General features: G+C 44.7%; 1 protein-coding gene across 1 annotated transcript in view; it reads left to right on the top strand.

Moving 5' to 3' along the window:
- The window catches only part of Tenm4 (teneurin transmembrane protein 4), a 724,757-nt gene that overhangs the window by 622,470 nt on the left and 78,634 nt on the right, over positions 1-23,653 (top strand). Inside the window, exons 18-19 of the mRNA XM_033763938.1 lie at positions 8,992-9,015; positions 13,041-13,257. Of these exons, the coding sequence (XP_033619829.1) occupies positions 8,992-9,015; positions 13,041-13,257 (241 nt within the window). The remainder of the gene's footprint in view (positions 1-8,991; positions 9,016-13,040; positions 13,258-23,653) is intronic.

Here is a 23,653-nt window from a genome sequence, read left to right as displayed (position 1 = left end):
TACACCGATACCAGTTGTCCAGTTAGGGGCCTACAGGAAAGCAGAAGTATACTCATGTGGCCTAGGGAGTGAATGCATATCACTAGTTCCTTTTGTATCCATGTAAATTAACTAATATAAATAAAATTAATTAATTCAGCACCTGATGGAGGTAGGATTCTGGTACCCTGGCAGCTCCAAGGGTGAGATGCCCAGGGTGGAGGGTGAGTAATTATTGAGTTAACAGCCTACCGATACCAGTTGTCCAGTTAGGGGCCTACAGGAAAGCAGAAGTATACTCATGTGGCCTAGGGAGTGAATGCATATCACTAGTTCCTTTTGTATCCATGTAAATTAACTAATATAAATAAAATTAATTACCATTCAGCACCTGGTATAAATAAAACACACAGAAGAGTCTTCAAATAATTCCATAGTTGAATTACCTGGGAAAGGTGTAGGTTCCCATTTTGGGGGGTAGATAAGAAGAACTCATCCAATTCTGTACCATAGAGCCCTTCATGGTGGGGACATGGGATGCTTCTCCACTGGGAGGGAGGTTCGGTTACCTTAGTAGGGTCCCTTCTCCTCTTTTTCTGATGGCAGCCATTCCCAAGCATACCAAAGGACACCTTTATCTCCACACTCTCTGTCCCTGTGGGTTTGTAATAGTATTTTCCTTTGCTTAGTTTTTTTTTCAAGTTTCACATATTCAAAACCTAATGAAGGAGGGGCTCATCTTGTTGAATGAAGGGACCTGGGTTCTAATTCCACCTCTAATTTTGATTTCCTATGTGTCCTTAGGCAAGCTATTTGCTATCTCTGCATTTCACACTCTATCTTTATAAAATGAGGCAGTTAGACCATAAGGACAGTTCTAGTCCTTATATCAGTCATAGAATTAGCCTTCATGTTTCTGTTATATAAACTGGCATAAATACAACCATAATGTGCTCTACTTTCCCACCTGGAAGATGCCTGATTTCACCAATCTCAGGGGGGGTTATTAGGAAAATAAAAAGATGGAGATATAAAAAAATCAAAAAAGTTAACTCTTCTTTTTTAATGATGGCCTAACAGTTGGCCTAGTCCACACACATTTATGCAACTCCCTTTGATTTATCATATATTGCAAAAATCAGCAAAGAGAAACTCAGCATCCCAACCTTTGCAAACTTTCTACCTAGGTTTCTAAAATCACAAAACACCCTAAGAAAAGGCCAACAGTATGACCTTGTTTTGAGTTATCCCCAGCAGCCTAAAAAGGGCTATTTTGGACCTTTGGTCTCAGTCCAAGCCACCCTACAGTCCTCCTACATGCTGCCTAAGCCCAAGAAGCAGAGGCATCCAGGCCTGATGCAGAAATCCTGGGTCCAGAGGAGCAGCTATCAATGGGATCTTATGGGCCTTGGTAGTTAGCAGGGATAGGTGGTATATACTCTCTTTCCGAGATTTTGCAGTGTTGGAATATCTCTCAATCAATCTGAAATGTGTGGAATTCATTAATTCCTGTGCTGCATAAATATCCAGAGCTTCTATTATGGTACTAGGCTTTATGCCAGGACCAGAGATGAGCTAGTCATGTCCCCACACTCCAGGAATTCAAATGCAGTAGAAAAACCTAAAGTCAAGTATTAATGGGCTGTAATAAGTACTCTTGCAGGGTTATATGTGAGTTGCTGTGAAAATTGGAAAACTTTCCTCTGAAGGTGATATTTGAACAAGAAGAAGTTTCCTGCAAAGGAATGGGCTTTCCTTCTGAGAGATCATCATAGGGAAAGGTAGGGCAAAGCAAGGAAGGGCACCAGATCCCTCTCTTCTGGCCAAATAAAGAGCAAACATGTTTGCTCTTTGTAGGAAAGAGGTGTTAGCCTACATTATCTGCGTGGTTTCCTCAGCATCCCCTCTACCTATGTAGGCACAGTTCCAATGACAAACAGTAACATTCATGGAATAGAAGAGGAGAGAGGAGCCACACCATTAAGTCATTCCCTTCTCAAGCATCCAGGACTGTGGCCAAAGCCTCCAAACAGCTGTTGAACATCTGGGCAGTGAAAGAACTGAATATCTTTGGGAAATGAGAAAGGGTACACTCCCTCATCACACATGTAAATACATAGGTTACAAAGCAGGGCTCTTTTATCCCATGCATGGAATGCAATAGCAGTGTCACCTCTGTTTGCCATACTTCAGAGCTAGCCCTCCCAGCATTGGAACTCACTAGTGGTTATGTGAGTCCTGAACACACAGTAGCCCAAGGCCTCACTGCTTCAATGGGAGAAAGAATTTGTCATAGGAAATGGGGTTGACCCATCCCAGGGGAATGGAGCCTCCTCCAGCTGCTCTGAGAGATAAGCCAGCAAAAAAGTATAAAAGAACAATCAGAAAATCCCTAGCTGTGGGAGAATATATCTCTTCTGTGTTTTTAATATGTTATGGAGCAATATGAGCATATTTTTATCAAAGCTGTACAAAAGCAGTGTAATGTGAGTTAATTCACTCACTTGACAAGTGTTAACTGATTGTCCTCAGGGCTCTGTCCTGGTCACGTGGGCTTCAGAAATAAATAAGACATGGTCCCTGCCCTTGCAAAGTTCATAATCTAAAGGGAGAGAGAAACAGCAGGTAATTACGATACAGTGGATTATTGCTGTGGTAAAAGAACATCCACTCATTCAACTGATGTTATCAGGTGCCTGATCCCTACCATGGGCCATGACAATTGCAAATATAACCATCTGGGGAGGACAGATCCTCAATCAGCCTTGGTTTCTCAACTGTGAAATGAGGAAATGCCTCACTTCAGGGCCCTCTCAGTTCACTGGCTCTCCAACCATGGGGGCAGGGGGAGGGGGACAGCGGAAGGTACAAAGTGTTCCTTCTTTGCAGGGGTGCACAGATGAAGTTACCATAGGGCCAGCGTGGGCAAGGCTATCTCCACCGGCCTCTTTATCACGCTGGGCCTTCCCTAAGCACAGCCAGCTTTAGAGGAGTCAGAAATAGGGCAGGTTCTATGCAGAGCATGAGAATGGTCCACTTTTAGCACAGGGCTGTTTTCAGTTTAGTCCAGCACACATGTGTTGGGCTCCTGCTGTCAACTAGGCACCGTGCTCCTTTGTGAGGGGATATAAAGATCCATGAACACAGACCAGTCCTTTCCTCAAGAAGCCCCCTGTCACTTGGGAGAAATTGTCATCCAAATGACTAACTATAATGAAAACGGAATGAAATGAGCACCTTTATTTCAGTCATAACAGAGAATGTGGCATAATCTCAGATAAATAATTCAGAGTGGAGGAAGACAGTGTTACAGTCCCACTGAGTGGTTGTTTGTGGTTGAAATGACTCAGAGGGTGTGGAGAAGGAATTAGTAGAATTGAATAACAGAACTGCTGGGGACGTCAGAGAAACCAACTTCCGCTTCTTCCTTCTGCTGCCTTCATGTTGCAGAGGGGGACAGTGGAGCCCAGAGAGGAGTTGTGGCATCACGCACTACACAGTCACATCGACTCGGCCCACAGCAGGACCCAGAACCGAGCCACTGCACGGGCCCTTGTGTGCCCAGAGCATTCCACTCTCTCCTGGTGTCATTTGCTCTTGCTCAACACACCATGAACCCTTACTCAAACCCAAATAGGTCACAGCAGCGCCACAGTCCTTCCCTCTGTGCCCCACACGTGCTGGGACTGTTGAATGAGGATAACCATGATTACCTTGCAGGGTTGTTGTGATGACTCTAGCATATTTACATCACCTAAGAAACAACATAATACAAAGATTACAAGCACAGGATCTGTACTCCGATTCTCCGGATTCACTTCCTGACTTTCCTGTTTGCTAACTGTGTGACTGGTGTCATTCAACTTCTCTTAAGGCTTAGTTCCATCACCTGCAAATTTCAGTTCTCTCTCCTGATCCTTTCCACCTGCAAACAGAGAAATGTGATTTATTATAAACAAGATGTGTATATATAAATAACTATTTTTTGAAATTAGAGTTATGCTGTTTATAAAATTTTTATTTATCTGAGGTTATGCTTTTCTCCAGACAATGGTAGATATTGGCCTTTTTCATTTTCTTTATTAAAATCTGTATTCCAAGTCGTAACACCCCTGTTGGTAGAAAGAAAAGAATCCAAATACACATAAAGGATAATAATAGCCATAATTTAAAGAACCCTTGCAACAAACTTGTAGGCAGACATCACAAGTAGAGATGCTGACTCTCGGGGAGCTAAAATAATGTACCCAGTCACACAGTGGATCAGTGGGAGAGCTAGGAATAGATGGAACCTGTGTTTGAAAAGAAGACACCAGAGTAAAAACTCCGCTGGAATGTAAACAGCCAGACCTCTTTTGATGAAGGATCTTTTAGCAGCTCCAAGGTGTGATAATCTCTCCAGACGTTCTTAGCCCCGTGAAAGACAATCATGGGTGGCAATACATAGAGCTGACGGGTGCAACCCCCAAGAAGCTTCCAGAAAACTGAGGACAGAGCTCGCTGTCCTCCCTCTCCCTCCCCATCTCCCATTGCAGGAATGGAGAGTTCACATAAAGCCATAGAATTTGGTCACCCTTCAGACTATCTCTAAACCCCGCTTCTCCTGATAAGAGACAGGAGAGAAATTGACCTTTAAAAATCTCGTGTTCCACGGAGGAGATAAAGATTTTGCAAGCCTTTTGAAAGAAGGCACAGAATGTATTATAGCAAATGACAAAAACTTCTCCCAGATGTGTACAGAAAGGGGAGGCACATTCCACACTCCTTTCCCCCTGGGGCCTTCCCCGTGCTGCTCACAGCCTATTGTGAGACTGTTCTGTAACCAGACTGCAGGCAGCAGAGATGGTTTTGGCTGATGGGCTGTCAAGCCAGGGGAACAGGTAAGCCTGCAGAGAGACAGATGGGCTTATTAGACCCTGCCACACAACCATCAATTTAAGGAATCATGCAAACATCCACAGGACAGTGTTTACAAGCTGCTTATCTTTATCCATGCTTCTACTCTGCATTTAAGCATTCTCGTCCAGGAAATATCCCATCCCCAGCCTGGGTTGGGCTCCCTGCTTAGGGCTTCCATGGCCCCATGTGCTTCCTTCTTTCCTGGCACTCTGTCATTTCTGTCTGACCCACTATGCTGAATTCTTTTAGGGCGAGACTTTTGTTCCTGTGTCCAGGGCCTGCTGGCCACAGAATGTGCATCAAGTGAACATTAATAGACACATGCCTGTGCCTCCTTGCCAGGAAAAGGAATGAGCTCTTCTTGCAAGGAATGGCTTCTGTCACCCACAGCCATTCATATGCAGGCTTCAAGTTCAAGGGTCAGGAGTATGTGAACATTTTGGGATGTTTCATTTAGCAGCCCAAAGACCTGAACCTGTTTTTTGGTTTTTGGCTTTGGGAGTTTGTTTTTTAATCTGCTACTCCATGCCTAATGTCCAGGAGACTACATGGCTTTTGTGACACTTCCTTCTACCCATTTTCACTGACCATGTTAAGGAAATGGAAAGAGAGGAGCTCAGAACCTCAAAGAAAAAGGAAATTTCTGTGGGAAAAGAAACAGTTTTTCTCAAAAGTTTTACTGAGGATTTTCCTAAGAATTGGAAAGAAATAGAGGAAAATCCTCCCTACTTTTTCTCACTTTTTCATGCTGTGATAAACTCTCATCTTTTAATAATAAAAGCAAATGTGTATAACAGACAACTCATAAGTCATCCAACTTTGGTGTGCTATAGAATTAAGTAAGGTATACGGAGCTTAGAAAATATAAATGTTTCTAACCCAGCCATACCAGAGTCCCAAAAACTATATATTGATGTGTTTTCTGTCTATCCCAGAATTTACTTTTCTATTCCCAAAGCACACCTTTTTTTCTTTTTGTAATACAAATCTTCTAAAATTCATCGTCTATGCCCAAAAGAGTTAAATTGTAAAAGACTCTCCCTTACTGTAGAGCAGCCATATGCAGTTTCCGGCTGCCATATGCTGCATGTGAAAACATAAAGAGGGTTTTACATGAAAACTGGTCTTGTAAAACGCAGCCTTTGAAAGACTCTTGTGGGGCCTACTCATGATTTTGCTATATCTTATTTAAATACGATTGTTTCTATTGGTAGAAGTTTGCCCATATTCACTACTCAGCAAATATTTGTCAAATGTGTAATTAGAAAGTAGCAACACAGCCAGGTGTAGGCAGACAGAATTCCTGGTGCGAATTAATCACTCTCGCTCTCAAAGCACAGATTGAAAAATCCCCTGGTCTCAGGGTCTCTCCCAAGAACACAGTTGGTATGATATCTCTATTTCTTAGAACCCCAACCTGCAGTTCCCCTGTGATCCCCACTCCTCTAATATACATGGGTGGTACTCTGCATTCAGAAAGGGCTGCCCTGGAATGTGTGCATAGGTAGGAGACAAGGTAGGGACCAGTGATGCTGTTGCCAGGATACAGGCTTAAAGGATACACCTACCCAGTAGCTACTAGTAACCATCATTTGCCAAGTCCTTGCTTCAGTTCTCCTTATCATGCTGAGTACTAATCCTAATCCTCACAGCATCTCTTAAGAAGTTTGATGATTCATTTTACAGATGAGTGAACTACAGCTCAGAGCTTTGCTTGGGTCTTTGACTTCCAAGATAACATCTAACTAGGTCATCACAAAGAACTGCTGACCACAAGGTCCAACAGTTTATTTTTAAAATTCAGCCAAGAAGGAAAAAGGAGACAGGGGAGCCCTGAATCCCAGAAGCATGACAAGACAGAGTACCGAGCGCAGAAGCTGGGGCACACTCATAAAGTCAGGAGGCAGGGTGCATTCATTGTGGGGCACTAAAACTGAAGCCCAACGGAAAGCTGGGACCCTCAGAGGCTAGGACTGAGAAACTGACTGCTAGACTGGAGAGATGGCGCTGAGGCATCTCTCTGTTCTGGGTACAGGGAGACAGCTATGAGAGGTGAAGCCCACACCACAAATTTACTGAAATCTAAATGTACATCCCAGAGTGGCACTAGGAAGCCAAGCTGAAAAATCTACCTGAAAAGCAGTCCGAGACCACTGGCTCCCTGGGGTGGCAGGCAGAGGTAACCAGAAGCTGGATTCCCCACATAAAAGGCAGGCTACCTCGAGGTCACAGTCAGAGAATGACTGACCATGCACTGAACCAGCAACTCTGACACACAGAGGGCTGCTGCCACTCCCAAGAAGGTAATAATCTGAGAGACACTATCACCTGAATAAGTTTTTATGTGACTGAAGGGAGAAAACAATGTATAAAACCAAAAGAATGGAATAAGATGCTATGCAGAAGCAGGCAAACTGTGTGAAGTTCTGAGAGACCATCAAGAAATTTTAAAGTATGGTCATTCAAATGAATGGCCCAAAGGACAGATTAAACAGCAGACCAGACACAGATGAAGGGAAAATAAGTACAGTAGGGTATATATCTGAGGAAATAAATCATAATAGAATGCAAATAAGAAGATGGGAATTATGAAAGAGGTTGAAACATCAAGGGTATGGACAAGGTCCTTTAAGCATCTAATAGCATTCCTGAAGAAAAGACTAGAGAGACGGTGAGAATGTTCAGAGTTTATAACAGAACTTCTCAGAACTCATAAAAGACACCAGGCCTACTTGAAGGACCTGTGGTATGGCAAACCACCTACTGTGTGGAGCATGTGTACACACTAGGTCCAGGCCTAGAGACAGATTGTCAAGAAGCTCTCTGGATTGTCCCAAGATGCCCAACGGAAGCGTTGTACTTCACACCTGGCTATAGGGGCAGAGCAATGAGTTAAGGAATTAACCGTTTTTCTTTGTGCCTCATGATAAGTATCTAAAGAAACAGGTCTGGAGATGTTAAGCAATGTATACAGTTCACATGGAAATTAGGGTGTAAATCTAAACTGGAGAGAGGCCCCCTTACCCACTGGGCATTCTGCCACTGAACATAGAGGGAAAGACCGTTCCAACTGTGTCCTCTGGTTCTGATCCTTGATCAGGGAAGCAGCCCTAGCCTGGATTCATCCTTTAGCCAATCTTCAGACCTCTGTGGAAGGCAGGCCTTGTTCTGTCCAGTTCTGGGTCCTAGGATACAGAAATGAATCAGCAGTGGATCTCCAGGACCCTATTGTCTGGGGAGGAAAGCAATCAAAATTACAGTACTGGAGGGAGGAGTGCTGAGATAGAATGTGCCTCGGTTGCTGGGAGAACACAGAAGGGTTGTCTTTCAGTAGGATTCATAAAGCCATGTTCTCCTTTAGAGAAATAGTTCCTGAGAGTCTCTCCAGGGTGGCTCAGAGGAGATTCCACACTTTAAGAACTGAGTCAGCTTCTTCCCTGACTATCTATGTGATCTTCAAATTACTTTGTCACTTTGAACCTGTGATTCTTTCTCTAAAATGAGGATGATGACAGTAGCCACCTCATGGAGTTGGGAAGACTCAATTCTATATTCCCTATAAAGTGTTTAGCACAATACCTGGCACTTAATCCATGCTGTGATTTATCATCAATTAAATGTAGATGTTACTAATAACCAGCCCATTCCTGGCTACCCTTTCACAGGGCTGGAGAGCATAAGTCTATTCTCAACAGGAAGCAGTTCTGCCCAGGTGCCTTCTCTGGTGGTAAACCAGAGCTAATAAAATTTCAAATTAGCCATGACTTTTCACGGTCCTTCAATTGTGCTAGCTGATTTAATGGTCAACATCCCTGCTCACTGGGATTGAATAATGGAGCATTTCTGCAGAGTTATGGATGCAGCAGCTGAATCTGTCGTGCTAACATCAATAGTAGAATGCAAATAACCCTCTGCTTGGGCTGTAATTATGTGTTTAAGCAACGTCTGACAGGGGCAGAGTCAGGATGTATGATGGGGCCTGCAACTGTGGAAGGCAGGTGCTTTGCTAGGCAGGTGTGTCTGGAGCTGGGACAGGAGCTACAGTTAAGACCCAGACAGTGCTGGGGTGAAGGATGCCTTGCTCCACACCTCAGCATGAATCTGACAGATGAGCTCAAAATGACAGGCCCTTCACTGGTAAGCCATGTCCTAAGTTCAGCATCTGGAAAGGAAACTACCCCTTATTAAGCATTTACTATGTGTCAGCTGCTGTTTCAGATACTGTGCTGGATGTGGACACATAGTACTGTGCAATTATTCCTTGTTTAACAACCTACGTGTTTAGTGGCTATTCGGACTTATGACCAAGGGGCGCTGTTCTTCTTTGTTGTTGTTGTACAGCTTTTTGTTCTGTTTTGTTTTGTACTAGAGACAGAACTCAGGAAATTTTGCTTTGAGGCAGGTGCTGTGCTACTAAACTAAACCCCTGGCCCTTTTGTATAGTTCAGTACATCTTGTTGATAGAGCCTCCGTGTCTTTTTTATACAGTTGTTTATACAGTACTGTAAGTTTTGCTGATTGTATTATACAATAGAGTACTATAGTTTTTAAATTAATTTTATTGGTACATTTAAGGTGTACATTGTAGTGACATTCATCATTGGAAATTTGCACCTTTCTGTAATCCATCTGTTTTTTTCTCCATTCTCCTGACCTCCCTTCAACCCCTCCACCTCTCCCTATCTACAAAGACTGTTTCCTTTTTTTCTTTTTCTCATGTTAATTCCATTACCATCTTTCTTTTCCCCTACCCCTCTCATTTCCCCTTCCACTTTAGCACCTTTTCTTCCTATTTCAAATTATCTATTATACCTTTTAGTCCTTATTTACACTTTCAGTTTCCCACACTAGAGAAACTATTCAGTATTTACATATGCATGTCCTATTCACTTAAGAGTATAGCCTCAATGTGCATCCATTTAGCTATAAATGTTTCTAGTTTCTCATTCTTTATGGCTGAGTAGTACTTCATTTTATAGAAAAACCACATCTTCTTTATCCAGTCTCTAGTTGATGGGCAATACAGTACTATAGTTTTGTGTTCCATTATACATTATAGTACTGCATGTAAAAGTTATGCAAATAAAAGCAAAGTCATCAAGTTGGAGCTTCCTTGGACCATATCTTTGTTCTGAATACTGCAGTGTATCTACTATATACAGTTCCTCATTTAACAACCTAGTCTCAGGAACATGACTTGGTCATTAAATGAGGAATGTCTGTAGCCTATTGTATTTTAGGCACATTCCCTAAGCATATTTTGCAAATAAACACAGCATTTATGAAAAAGACTAATGTTTTCAAAATATGTATTATTTCTATAATGTCTGATACTGGGAAAAAATTAGCTACCTGACATTTTTTGGATATTGAGGCAAAATGAGGTGCTTGTTTTACCTCATTATCCAAAATATATATGATTTGCCTGTTTTGAGACAAAGGGAGTGATTTAGAGCACAATCTTTTGATGCCTGTTGATCGCATATGTTGAAGGCAGAACAGCTGTGTCAAAAGGCCAGAAAAATTTAGCAGCGCACTCTTTTTATTGGACTCACTTTAAAGAACTATTTTCTTCCAACATTTCCTCAGGTGATAATGAAACTGATTCATTTGGAGTTAAATAAATTCTCAGATATAGACAAACTCTTTAGAAGTGATGTTACCTTTAAAACGTTTTGATATGTAGAAATGTCTCCTATCATATGGTGTGCATATTTTCTCAAGGGTTATATATGTATAGATAACAGTATATTACTATATTATATAATATAATGTATATATACTTCTGAGCCACAGGAAGCAGTTGATCAATTAATTATCACTGTTGTTTCATGGCTTTGTGATTGTTTCGTGTGTTTGATTTTTGTCTTACACTCCTGGCTACTAAGCTTCCTCACTACATATTCCACATGTCTTTCTGTACTCCAAGGTGTTCACCGCAGAGGTGGACAGAACAGTGGCTCCATAATGTCAGTTTCACTGTCAGGGATATTGGGTGTTTCTGGTGATTTTTACAGTCAAGCAGGTTCATGGTCCTGTGATACCTTATTGGTAGTACTGTATTTTAATTTCATTGGTTTCTTGCAGTAGCCTGCAGAACTTCATTCATGAATGAGCCAAAACTAGTCAGGTGAGGCAGGCCTGTAATCTCGGTACTCTGGAGGCTGAGGCAGAAGGATCACTGCAAATCTGAGGCCAGGCTGGGTTACATAGTAAGACCTTGTCTTAGATAATAATAATAATAAAATACTGAGCCAAAATTGCAGTGTCCTTTGACCATTTCTTTGTTCTGAATATTGAAATGTACATACTATATACAATTCCTTATTTAGCAACTAAATCATTTAACAACCTAGTCCCAGGGACAGGACTCGGTCACTAAATCAGGAGTGTCTGTGTTTTTTTACTATGTAACAAATATCTTATATGATGCTCTTCTTATCCCTATGAAGAGATGTAGGAAACAGAGGCAAGAGAGTTGAAGTGACTTGCCCAAAGTCACACAGTAGTAAGTTTCAGATCCCAGATTTCATGGGCCTCATGCAGAAATGGAAAAGACAAGAGATTTTTTCCCTCAATTTATTTAAGGAAAAACTGGGTCTTAGGGCAGTTGAGTAGCTTGCCTGGGCCACACAACTAGTGAGGAGGACCCGCCCGCCTGGCCAATGCGTATGGGAGCAGTTACATTCTGAGCTCCACGGAGACAGGTGTGAGGTGCGTATATCAGCATTACTCCCATATTATTGATGAGGAAAGTAGGGTTCAGGTCATTAAGTGTAAGAGCTTGTCCATGGTCAACTTACGGGCAGTATCAGGACTTGAACTTCAGTCTCTGGGCCTCATGATCCTTGCGCTGTACCACATTGCTTGATGGGACTGACTGAACATAGAGTTTTCTGGCTTTTGTGGATTGACATTTAGTTTTATTCCCTGCTTCGTTTAGCTCATTCATTCATTTCTCATTTATTTAACAGTCATGTTTTAAACATGTCTAGTAAGTGCTAAGTGTGCATCAGAGATGACTAGAACAGATCTTTGACCAGGGTTGTGGGGAAAATTGTCGTATGTCACACAGCAAAAAGTGGTAAAGCCAGAATTTGAACCCAGTCAGAAATATGGGCCATCATACTTTTCTCTGCCTACAAAACACACAGATGTCAGCCCTGTCCCCTACTGTGGCCACTATCCTCTGAGCCCATTTTTTTACCTGTTTTAAGCCGTTCTTTGGATGTCCATAAAAGTACTCTGGGATGATGTGATCAAAACTATGTGATCTGATGGAATATCTTTGAGCTTCAGGAAGATGGTAGAGATTGATACAATTTGCAGACCTGAAGAAATTCATCCAGGTAGTACAGATTATTTCCTGAAAATGATAACTTACAGAGGGCAGGACTGGGCCTCCAGAAGGTTGGGGACTGTGCCTCAGACCATGTGACTACAGGCTGTGGGGAGAGATGCCAGAGTTACAGGCCCTTACAACACTGCCTCCTCCTCACCCCCAAAGCCACCAGGCCTTAGAGTTTTTTCTATATGTCTCTCAAAACCATCTACTTCTCTTAGTCTCTGCTGTTACTACCTAGCCCAAGCTGCCTTTATTCTTTACCTGTGGATCCTCAATGCCTCTCACCCTGCCACCCCACCTGTCACCCCACCCCAGCTTCTCTTCAGTTTCAACTGAAGTGCATTTTAAATGAAGTCACCCCTGTTTAAAACCTTTGGTGGCTCCCATTGTCCTGAGGGTGAAACAAACTCCCATTCCTACACTACAAGGCCCCCACACAGTCTGTTCCTGCCGTCCCACAATCTCTGCTTGGGCTATTTCCCTCTCCTTCTGAACATCAGCATCTGAACTTAGCAGTTAAGGTGCTCGTGTGATCTTCATCTCTGGGCCTTTGTATATGGCATCCCTGCCATGTCTTTAAAAGAAGAAAAAACAAAAAATAGACACTGCACACTCATTTGTCTCTCTGTCCTATCAGACTGCTGGACTGCGATCAGATCTACAGGACCTGGACCTTCTTGGTACCCAGCAAAGGCTTTGGCTCATATGAGCACATAATGTTTTCAGTGGGTGGAAAATAAAATTGATAAAGCTGTTGTGTATGAACATGGCTAATAGAACATAGCTGTGTAAGCCACATGCTCTTTTGTTCCCACAGATGGCTTGGTGGACTGCATGGATCCTGACTGCTGCCTCCAACCCCTCTGCCATGTCAACTCACTGTGCCTGGGCTCCCCCGACCCTCTGGACATCATCCAAGAGACAAAGACTCCTGTGTCCCAGCAGAACCTGCACTCCTTCTATGACCGCATCAAGTTCCTTGTGGGCAGGGACAGCACACACATCATCCCTGGGGAGAACCCCTTTGATGGAGGGTGAGTCTGTGGGGCCCAAGCTCTGAGGGAGAACTGAATAGCCTCCAGGGCAGGAGGCTGAACCTCAAAATTTCCTCATGGAATGTTGAGAGAAGCAGAGCAGCTGCCTCAAGTACCCACTTTATAAAACTGCTGTCCAGGGCACTCAGAACTTTTATGAGCACAGTTGTGGTGTTCCCACCAGGAGATAGATGGAGACAGTGAAAAGCAAAGGTCCAAGGGGAATCTTGGATCAATATTTACTTTACAGTCAACTCTTCCTGATCCTGAGGTCTCCTGACTTCCTGAAGGGTTCTGACACTGTTCATCCTCAGAGCTGACATTCAGAAGACTTTGCTGGCTGGGGGTGGCAGGGTATCTTCTGTGCCCACATGCCCATACAGTCTTTTTTTTCCAGTTGTGTCATTGGTGGGACAGTTTCTTACTGAGGTCTACTCTATGCCATGTCCGTTGCTAGGATCACAGTGATGAGAATGACACAATCTCTACCTTTTGGTCCCTCCCAGTCCACTAGGGGACTTAAAGGGAAGCAGGGGGAAATTTACAGTGTGCTTAGCCAAAAACACACACCCAGAGACTCTAGGGCACAGAGGAAGTACTTCTGGGTGGGGCAAGACAAGGTTGAAGGACTGACTCACAAGGATAAGAAATAGCAGTCTATGTTGGGGGTTGTTCAGGGAAAGTGAAAAGCTGGTGCAAAGACCACTGAGGCCAGATAGGGCACAGAAGCTTGCAAAAAAAAAATGCCTTTCTGTCCTCTGTTCCCCATGTCAGGACAGTGAACCAGGATAAAATATCAAAGAGGAAGTGTTGGCGGGGTTGTGGGGAGAAAGGAACCCTTCTCCATTGTTGGTGGGAGTGCAGACTGGTGCAACCACTATGGAAATCAGTATGGAGATACCTCAAAGAGCTTGGACTGGAGGTTCCATTTGACCCAGCCATCCCTCTGCTGGGTATCTTTCCAAAAGAACTAAAAGAATCATATCACAGAGAAGTATGCACACCCATGTTTATAGCGGCACAGTTTGTAATAGCTAAATCTTGAAAACAGCCCATTTGCCCATCCATTGGAAACTGGATAAAGAAGATGTGGTTTTTCTATAAAATGGAATATTACTCAGCCACAAAGAACGAGAAAATAGATTCATTCATAGGAAAATGGATACATATTGAAGATATACTCCTAAGTGAAATAAATATAAGTCACACATATGTAAATACTGAATAGTTTCTCTGGTGTGAATAATCTGCAATAATACATAAGATCCTAATAAGATTACTGACATTTAGAAATGGGAAGAAAGGGGCTAAAGGTGTAGGGAAAGTGGGATGGGTAGGTGAAGGGTAATAAGGGAAAAGAAAAAAATGTGAGATAATGAAAAGATGGAAATAAAGTGGTTGTAGATGGGGAGGGGAGGAGGGGGTGAAGGGAGGGCAGGGGTAAGGGGAAAAAATGAAAAAAAATCAAAGAGGAGGGATTTATAATAATTTCTTTTGAGTGTCTTCCAACATGGTGGTGACTCCCTATATGCAGAGCTTTCACTAAGAGTCAACATGGTGAACTCAGCAGGCACAGACTGTGTACCTTCTACATTAATGAATTTTGTACCAAAGGTTCCCTGCCCAAAAGGAAGTGATGAGGGGTAAGACAGGGAACTTCAGCAGGGCTTGAGCACTGAATGGGTGGAGAGAGGGGTCTCCTGCTTGGCTTCCTGGGTAGATGGCAGTCCTGTAAGCAGGATGAACCAGAGGGCAGGAGCAGGGGTGGGAGCAAGGTAATAACTTCCACCCTGAACAGAAGGACGAGGCAGGGGAATTTTACAATAGGATACCCAAGAGGAAGTGTCTGCAGTTTTAAGAAATTGTGGAGCTTGCTCACACAGAGCTTAAGGCCTAAAGGTCTTGGTGTGGGAAACCATCATTCACAAGCTGAATCCTTGGGTACACAGAGGCTTGTTCCAGGGAGCTCACTGGAAAGGGGAGGTCAGAGACTGAAGGAGCCAGGAGAGCCCTCTGTGAGGCAGCTCCCATCCAGGAATAAGTGGGGACAACAAGCGAGTCTCTGTGCTGTAGGTGGTGGAGCCAGAGCGTAGACTCTCAGGAGTGTCGGCCCTCAGCGCCCACATGCTCCACCCCAGCCTGCCCTTGCAAGGAGCACAGGGCAGGCACAGTACACGTGTGTGGCAGCATTCAGACAGTCACCTTGTTAGAAATGAAGTGCGTTAGAGTGCACAGCCTTCACCCTGTCCTGAGAATATGGATAGCCTGGCAGGAAGAGTGGCTTTTTCACATTCACAGGGCCAGTCAAGCAGTGGAGCCAGGAGCAGAAAGAGTGAGGAAAAGCCTATTCATTTATCTTGGCCAGAAACGCTGCTTCTGTCCCTAGGTAGGAAGCTTCCTGCTATTTTATTCAATTGTGTGATTTTGTATGTATGCTTGTGGGCCTTCCCTTGGCGTGAGTTCTTTTAATCAACTAGACATAAAAATAATATTCCTACCAAGGAAAATGTTACTTTCTCAGCCTTTCATTACTGGGCCCATATGGCAACTGATGGGGGTGACGGCTTGTTGGCTGCCTGGGGCTGTTCTGCGCAGGGGGTGCCCTTCTGTGCCAGCTTGCTCTATGCCAGCAGGGACATATCCCCTGCGTGTCCTCCTGGCCTCTTACTGAGCCTGCTGCTTGGGTGCCACAAGTAACTGAAGAACCTGCGGTGGGCTCCAGCAGGTGGGACTTGCCTCGAGGAAGGTCCATGTGAACCGAGAAGCCCATGCTGGGGGAAATGGGCTGGGCAAGAGGGAAAGAAGAGACCAAGGAGTCAGGCCACCATGGGCTTCAGATCCTGGCTCTGCCATCCCTGGGCAGGTGGCTCTGGGCCTGGAAATGTCTGCTGACCCCTCTACAACTGAGTCCTCCAGGGAGGCTCTGCAGTTTACTTTTTTTGTCCTACCTGAGTAATTGTTCAAGACATACATGCATATAAATTGTCTTTGAGAATAAAGAAATGAAGGATGTAAAGACAAAAAGAAAGAAGGGATGGAAGCAGAGAAGAAATGAGGGAGGGAGGGTGAATAGATACATTTTCTATCTCATTTAATTTTATGTTGAGGATTGAGAGTCCAGACAGTTTAAATCACCTGCTGAAAACCACACTCCAGATGGGTAGCAGAAGCAGAAGTCAGGCCGCAGATCGTTTTTTATACATCTGTCACCTTCAGTTAAATTACATACAGTTTGAAAGCAGGGACCATTCATCTCTCCAAACCTATAATACTTCAGGCAGGGCCCGGAACATAGTACTTGCTCTACAAATGAATAGATAATGGAAGCTTCCAAAATGGTACTATAAAAATTGCGTTTACCCAACATTTGCCTGAACCATTGCACCCCTGCTTCTTGCTGATCTAGATTCTAAAGAAACAGCCATCCGTCACTGAGGATCCACAAACAGAGCCCCAGGTGAAGTACACCTAGGTGACTAGTCACAGATACTTGAGACCTGGGGTGCCCTTTCCGTTAGACTGCCAGCTCGGTGGTCCTGAGCTGGGCCAGCAGGCAATGCTCTCAGTTGAGATGAAGTGAAGTCAGCTGTCACGTTTGAGTCATTGCTTCTTTTCTCTCACATAGGGAAGTGTGGTCTAATGAGGGCTTGGAATTTCAGTCCTGACCTTGCTTCCCACTAGCTGAGTGTAATCTTGGGGAAATGATTTAACCTTTGTGCCTTCAGGTATGAGTTGGCAATAGTACCATTTCGTAAGAGCCATAGGAAGGGTTAACTAAAATAAAGTACCTAAGCCAGGGCTTGATACATAGGAAGTGATTAGTAAATGGGGATTTTGTACTGGCAGCATGTCGTGGTGACAATAGTTCAAGACGATAGTTCAGACAGACCTGCGTCCAAAGGCTACTGCATCCGCTTTGTGGCTGTGTGAAAGTGGGAAAGTTCCTTAACCCATCAGAGCTCCATCTCATCTCAAAGACTGGCATAATAAGGGCTTTGTCATCAGGTTGCTGTGAGAGTTAAATGGGAGGAAAAGCACATAAAGTCTCCACCTAGTACCTGCCACACAGATGGTGGTGATGGTGGTGGTGGTGGTGGTGATGATGATGATGATGATATGAAAAAGAGCTTTCAGCTCCATTTCCTTAATTGAAAGTCAAACTTGAAAGTAACCTGTCCTCCAGGAAAGTCCAGCAGCCATCCAGAGAGGAGCCAGGATTAGACTGTCGAATCATTACTTGAGGAAGAGAATTGGCTGCACTCTTGCCAGTTGGCTGTCAGCTGGGATCCTTGTTAGGGAGGAATCCAGTGGCACTTTTCTAAGAGCAGGAATTCTGATGGACAGGCAGACCTGACTCGGAGCCTGAGTAGAGCATTAATAAGGCCTGTGCCTGATGGACAAAGCCCCACATCCTCCTGTAACCCACATGCTGTACCACAATTTGGATATTTTGTCTGGGATTTCAATTAATAGCCTCCAAGACACAGGCTGCCATCCAAAGACCCAGCAGCACTTTGGGAGCTGGCAGGAAAGGCAGGCCTCGGAGAGGTAGCTCCTTCATCCTGCAAATTCTGGCTGGGACTTAAAACTTCCTTAGACTCCCCTCAGTGGGGCAGACATATAACCACCCTGAGAGTCCAAAGGTCTCCTCAGAGGTGACCCGTGCCTGGGCCAGAAAGGAACACAGAATACCAGGAATTACGTGGTTGTGGGTGGGGGAGCTCATGCTTCTGTGGTGTACCCCAGCTGGTACCAGAGGCAGCAGAGCAGGGACCATCTGAGGAAGAGACGGGCAGCAGCTCCCCAGCATGTGAGGACCCAGTGGAATTCAGTGGGAACTGACTCAGAACTGAGGCACGAGTACTGCCAGATGTACTGAGAGGCTTTAGAAAGCCACCTTCAGGAACCCTGTCTTATTCCCTAGGTTCCAGGGTCAAGTGCAATGCCTGGCCCAGAGCACACATTTCTACAGGTTTGGTGAAGACAGTGGCTCTGTCTGACTTTCTGCCACTGCTGTCTTCGTCACCACATAAAGTGATAGAGTTGTGAATGATCTCAGCTGCTCCAAAGTAGGAGAGACATAGCAGGCATGGGGACCACCGTCACCCGATGAGGTGGCCTGAATACCATCTTTCTCTCCTGACCTGGGTGGCTGGGCCACCTGCCTAGTGGGACACCTGTCCCTCTCCTGGTGTCATAAGCAGAAAGGTGCTTGCTGCTAGGACTTGAGTGGGAAAGGAGAGACCCCTGAGGTCTGAAGGTGAAAGAAGGAGCTCCAGCTGGATTATCCATACTGAAGGGACAGATAACCAGACACTGACTGTGGGGCTTGAGATCAGATGGCTGGGAAAGGGAGGAGCACCTCAGATGTCGCCTAGAAAAACACTCAAGGCAGAGCTGTTTCCCACTGTTCTCCTGGAAAAGATTAGCCAAGTTGAAAGGCTAGACATGGGCAGATGTCACCATAGTGCTCAGTTACAGACTGCCAATCCTGGACAACATAGACAGCCATAATAAAGGAACCCTCACATCCTTCATGTGAGGACCCAAGTCACTTGGATATAGGTTTAGAAGACATTTGAGGACACCGTATTGGTTTGAGAAATAACGTGATGTTGGCAAGTCTTGCTGGGCTCCTCCAAGCCTCATAGGCTGTCAGCTCACTAGGGCAAGCAGGTGGGTGTGGACAGGGGGCCATGAGACTCAGCTGAGAACAGACCCTGAGCCCAAAGGGAAAAGATTCAGAGTCAGGTGGACATCAGAATAAAGAAGAGGAGTAGGATGGCATTCTCTATCTAGAGAGGAACGGATCTTATGAGGAGAGGCTGAAGGGCTCAGAGAGGGACACAGCTGCCAAATCACACAAGCTCCATTTGATGAATATTCACCAATATCTGCTCTGCAGTAGGCATGGAAGAAGAAGGCCTGGTCTCACACCATTATTTTCAGGCTCTTTGTGGGCCTGTGGCCTTGAACCCCAATATCTAGCAGAAGGGCTTACCCAGCATGAGCTGCAGTGAATGACAGGATAAATCACTGAGTCAGTCTGTCAGCCTCTGCCGAGTGACTGAAGAGAAGCAGAGATAAGGTGATCATAGCATTCACAGGGAGGGCTGTGGCTCCCACCTCAATGTGTCCCCTGAACCCTGACACATTGTTCCTCACCAACAAAGCCCATGGCCCAAGGTAGGCAGCAGTAGGTATTGGTTGTGAACAAATGAAAGAATGAGGACTTCTAGAAGGCAGTGGCCTTGGGCCTGAGACAAAGATTTCAGTGAAGAATGTTGGCCATTACAAAATGATTCATTAAACTATGAGTCATGAAAACCTGTTAGTAAACCATAAAATCAATTTAGTGGGTCAAAACTATGCTTTTTAAAAGTAAATTTAAACAGAATGGGATAGAATGGAATGAAAAATATCAGCAACGCTCTAAAAGGAGTATATATTTCATTAAACTTCTTCAGAGTGTGTATGTGTGTGTGTGTGTGTGTGTGTGTGTATGCAATACAACATGCGCTGTATTGCTTACTGTAGAATTCAGTAACATTGGACTTAAAAAACACATTCTAGATCGAGGAACCAGCATGAGCAACAGCTGGACTTTCCAGGGTAATTAGACAATGGAGAGAATGTTAATGGGGCTGGAGGATAATTATGGTGATGTGATTTTCTGAAATAAATTGAAATTAAGATGACCTCAGAGGGTCTGAGGTGCATGATCATAGCAAGCAAGGGGAGAAGAAGGAACATAGGAAAGCAGAGACAAGAAAGGTGGTATAGGGAACAGGAGCTTAGAAAGATCTGACCCTCATTTGTCCACAAACTAGATTAGAGCATTTCATCTTAGTGAGAACTCAGAACCAGCTGTACAAGGAAGTAAAATATCCCAAGGCTCAAAATTCCCTTCTTACCCTTATGAAGGCACAAATTCCAGGAATTTTGAAAGCAAAATGTTTAAGAGGAAAAAATAATGGCAAGTAAGGAGAAATGATCCAGCATGCTATGTAATTTTTTACTGGCCCACTGTAGAGCTAAAACTACACACAAATGTCAGTGGCACAACAATTCTAGAAGGGCATTTGCTCCCCATCCCAGGCCCCACCCCTCCCCACCTCTGGCCCAAGCCTTAGCCCTCTGAGAGCCTCTGAGGGGCCAAGCAGTGAAGATCATTTAATGGACTTCAAATAAACACCAACTTCCTGACAGCTGGCCTCTGAGCAGATTTATTATTGAGTTACACTCCTGCATTTTCAGAACAAGCTGAGCTGACAGGCTGTCTCATCAGTTAAAAAAAAAAGGAAAGAAAGACAGTGATAAATTACCTGATGGAAGATGGAAGAAGGTAAAGATCCTACTGCCTCCAACATGCCAGCCATAATATATTATTCATGTTGGTTTTCTAAAAATCCCTCCCCACATTGAAATGAATGTTGATGATGATAAAGCAGCTAGGTGAATTCAGTTGAGGATGCAGGCAGTGACTTCGCACATCATCCTGACGAGCAGCTAACAGCTCCTCCTCTGCACTTGATCATCCCTTTATCGATTTCAAAAACAAATTACAATCTGTGTTTGCTTTGCAGCTTAAGCCTATTCCCTGTTGTCCATCATGGGAAGCATTAGCAGAGGATGCTGTGGTGACACAGAAACAACCAGGGGTTTAGAGAGAGGCCCTGGATCCAGTCCCTGCCCGGGCAAGCAGAACAAGTGACCCTGGACAAGGGGGGCTTGGTTTCCCCTCTGTGATGAGGGTTACTAATTCCCAACCTGCTGGGTACTTCCCCCCACCCCCGTACCAGGGATCAAACTCAGGACCCTGCGCTTGCGAGGCAGGCACAGTGCCACTGAGCTAAATCCCCAGCCCTTCTGCCAGGTACTTTTAACTTGTTTTTGTTGTTGTTGTTGTTGTTGTTGTGTTGTTTTGTTTTGGGTACCAGGGATCAAACTCAAGACCTTGTACTTGTGAGACAGGCAGCAGAACCACTGAGCCAAATCCCTAGCCCTTCCACTGGGTACTTCTAACTTGATGTTGTTGTGGATGTGGTTGTGGTTGTGTTGTTTTGGGTAGTGGGGATCAAACTCAGGACCTTGTGCTTGTGAGGCAGGCAGCAGAACCACTGAGCTAAATGCCCAGCCCTCTGCTGAGTACTTTTGAAGATTAAATGAAATACAATATGCAGAAACCCAGGGGCTGGTACAAAACACGCATTTAGAACACCTAACATTCACCAACGATGTGACCTGCATCAGGCATCACTGGGCATGTTTTGTACATTTCATAAGTACAGAAAATTTTAATAGCCCCCAGAGCATAGGTCGTAGGGGCTGGATTTGTCACCCATGTTTTAGAGCTATGAAAACTGAGGCACACAGAAGTTGAATCATCTGGCAAAGGTCATAATGTCATATGTGGTAGAGTCCAGGATTGAACACCGTGCTTCACTGGCACCAAGTTTCACATGCTGAGTGTCTGCCCCCTGCTGAGTCCTATGTGTTCCCAGCTCAGCACCTTCAGTCCAGAAATCTAGGGCTGGGTATTTAGCTCAGCAGTTCTGCCCCCTGCCTTGCAAGTACAAGGACCTGAGTTCAATCCCAAATACAAAAAAAAAAAAAAAACAGAAATCTATGCACAGTGCTGTTGCCACACCCTGCATCCCTCGCTGGCCACAAGCTTCTCTCAAATACTACACAGCACCATGCACACAGCTTGCAGTAAGGCCGAGTAACAGAGAGCAGCAGCCTCAGAGTCGGGTGGCCAAGGCTTGGAGCCCAGACCCACCCTGTGCTAACTGTGTGATCTTGGGCCTGCCTCTTAATCTCTCTATACCTTGTTCTCCTCCTCTGTCATATGAGCATCACAACCTGTCTCTCATGGGAAGGTTGGGACAATGTCACAGAAGTAAGCATTTACCATCAGTGGCCACTATCACTAATAGCAGTAGTGCTCCTGTTAGCATTCATTACCCTTAGGATTCATATTCTTGTAGGTTTTAATGTCACTAGAACTGGAAGGAAAGTGAAAATCTTGGCCAGTTTCATATTGACAAATATCCTAGTACCCTAGGACAGCAGAGATGAATGGGCCCTTGACATCATCAGCCTCCTTGTGGTGGAAGAAGAAACTTCCCTGGCTCCAGGTTAGTGGCTGAGCCTGCATCCTTGAGAATTTAGATCCCGAGTGATGGGCTTTAGATCACAGATTATAGTTCTAGTGTTTGTAAGTCAGAGGCTTTTGATATTTCTATCCAACACTGATAAATTTCAAGTGATGATAAGTTCAAATATTTAGAAAGCCAAGCCTCACATGCTAAAGTTGTCCTCAATGGAGAAGGTAGGTCAGGACATGTGGTATCTCTGAAGGAGTCCCTGGGCCACCAGTCAGGTCCCGGAGGCTTGGAGTAAGTCCCATAGTGGGGCTGTGTGACAGGGACAGATGCAACCTCCAAGGGGGACTGGGGCAGTGACCAGAGATCCCATCCAACCTGCCGCCCCCTACCTCTGCCTCTGCCTCTGCCTCCTCCTCTCCCTGCAGTGAGGACTGTGTGGCTTTAACCTTGCAGGCCTCTGGCTGGGCCTAATCCCCATCAGAGCAGAGGAGCTTAGAGAAAGCTCAGCCTCACTTCCTTCCTACCACTTGCCAACTCTACCGAGATTTCTGTTTCTCCTGCATCTCTGTTCATTTTCTATGCCTGAGATCCTGATATAAGCACCTGTCTCCCCTTGCCTGATTTCTGCACTTGCCTCATCTGGGTCTAAAGCTCCATTCCTGCTATGCTTAGGGGCATGGGAATTATTAACTGGTGACACACAGGGTATCCACACCTGGATGCCCTGGGGTCCCTTTGCCATGCCCTATCACCCATCAGATCCTCTTCCTTTGTCCCTTGAGTTACTGATTCCTTTAAATGTCACCTGTATTCTGCTGTACAATGCAGATCAGACCTGCTGGGTAAGACTTTCTACAACTGCATCCCCCCCACACCAGCCCTGCAAGTGAGTATAATCATGCTCTATTCTAGTCCCCCTTTCCTGGTGAAGCAGCCCCTGCCCTGCTCCCTGACAGGAAGGCAGGATACATAATCATGGAATGAACTTGTCTGGGATCACATTAGAGCTGAGCTGCCTCGTGTTTCTGTAACAGCACGAACCACCTCCTGACAGTCCTCTGAGAAGCAGACCTCTGGCTATACCACATAAGAACAGCCTCTCCAGACATGTACCACATGTTTAATGTTCCCAGGCACAGTGACAGAGTTCCTCAGACATGCATGTCCCCAGACCTGGCCAGGTAGGAGCCATGCACTCTTCTGGCCACCCTCACTCCATCTTGGTTCTCCCTCACGCAGAAACTAGTGAGCAAGTGTTATAGGTATATATATATATTATAATTATA

This window comes from Fukomys damarensis, unplaced genomic scaffold (genome assembly GCF_012274545.1).
Source record: "Fukomys damarensis isolate Sample0158 unplaced genomic scaffold, DMR_v1.0_HiC HiC_scaffold_16, whole genome shotgun sequence".
NCBI lineage: Eukaryota > Metazoa > Chordata > Mammalia > Rodentia > Bathyergidae > Fukomys > Fukomys damarensis.
This window is presented reverse-complemented; position numbering and strand designations above follow the sequence as displayed.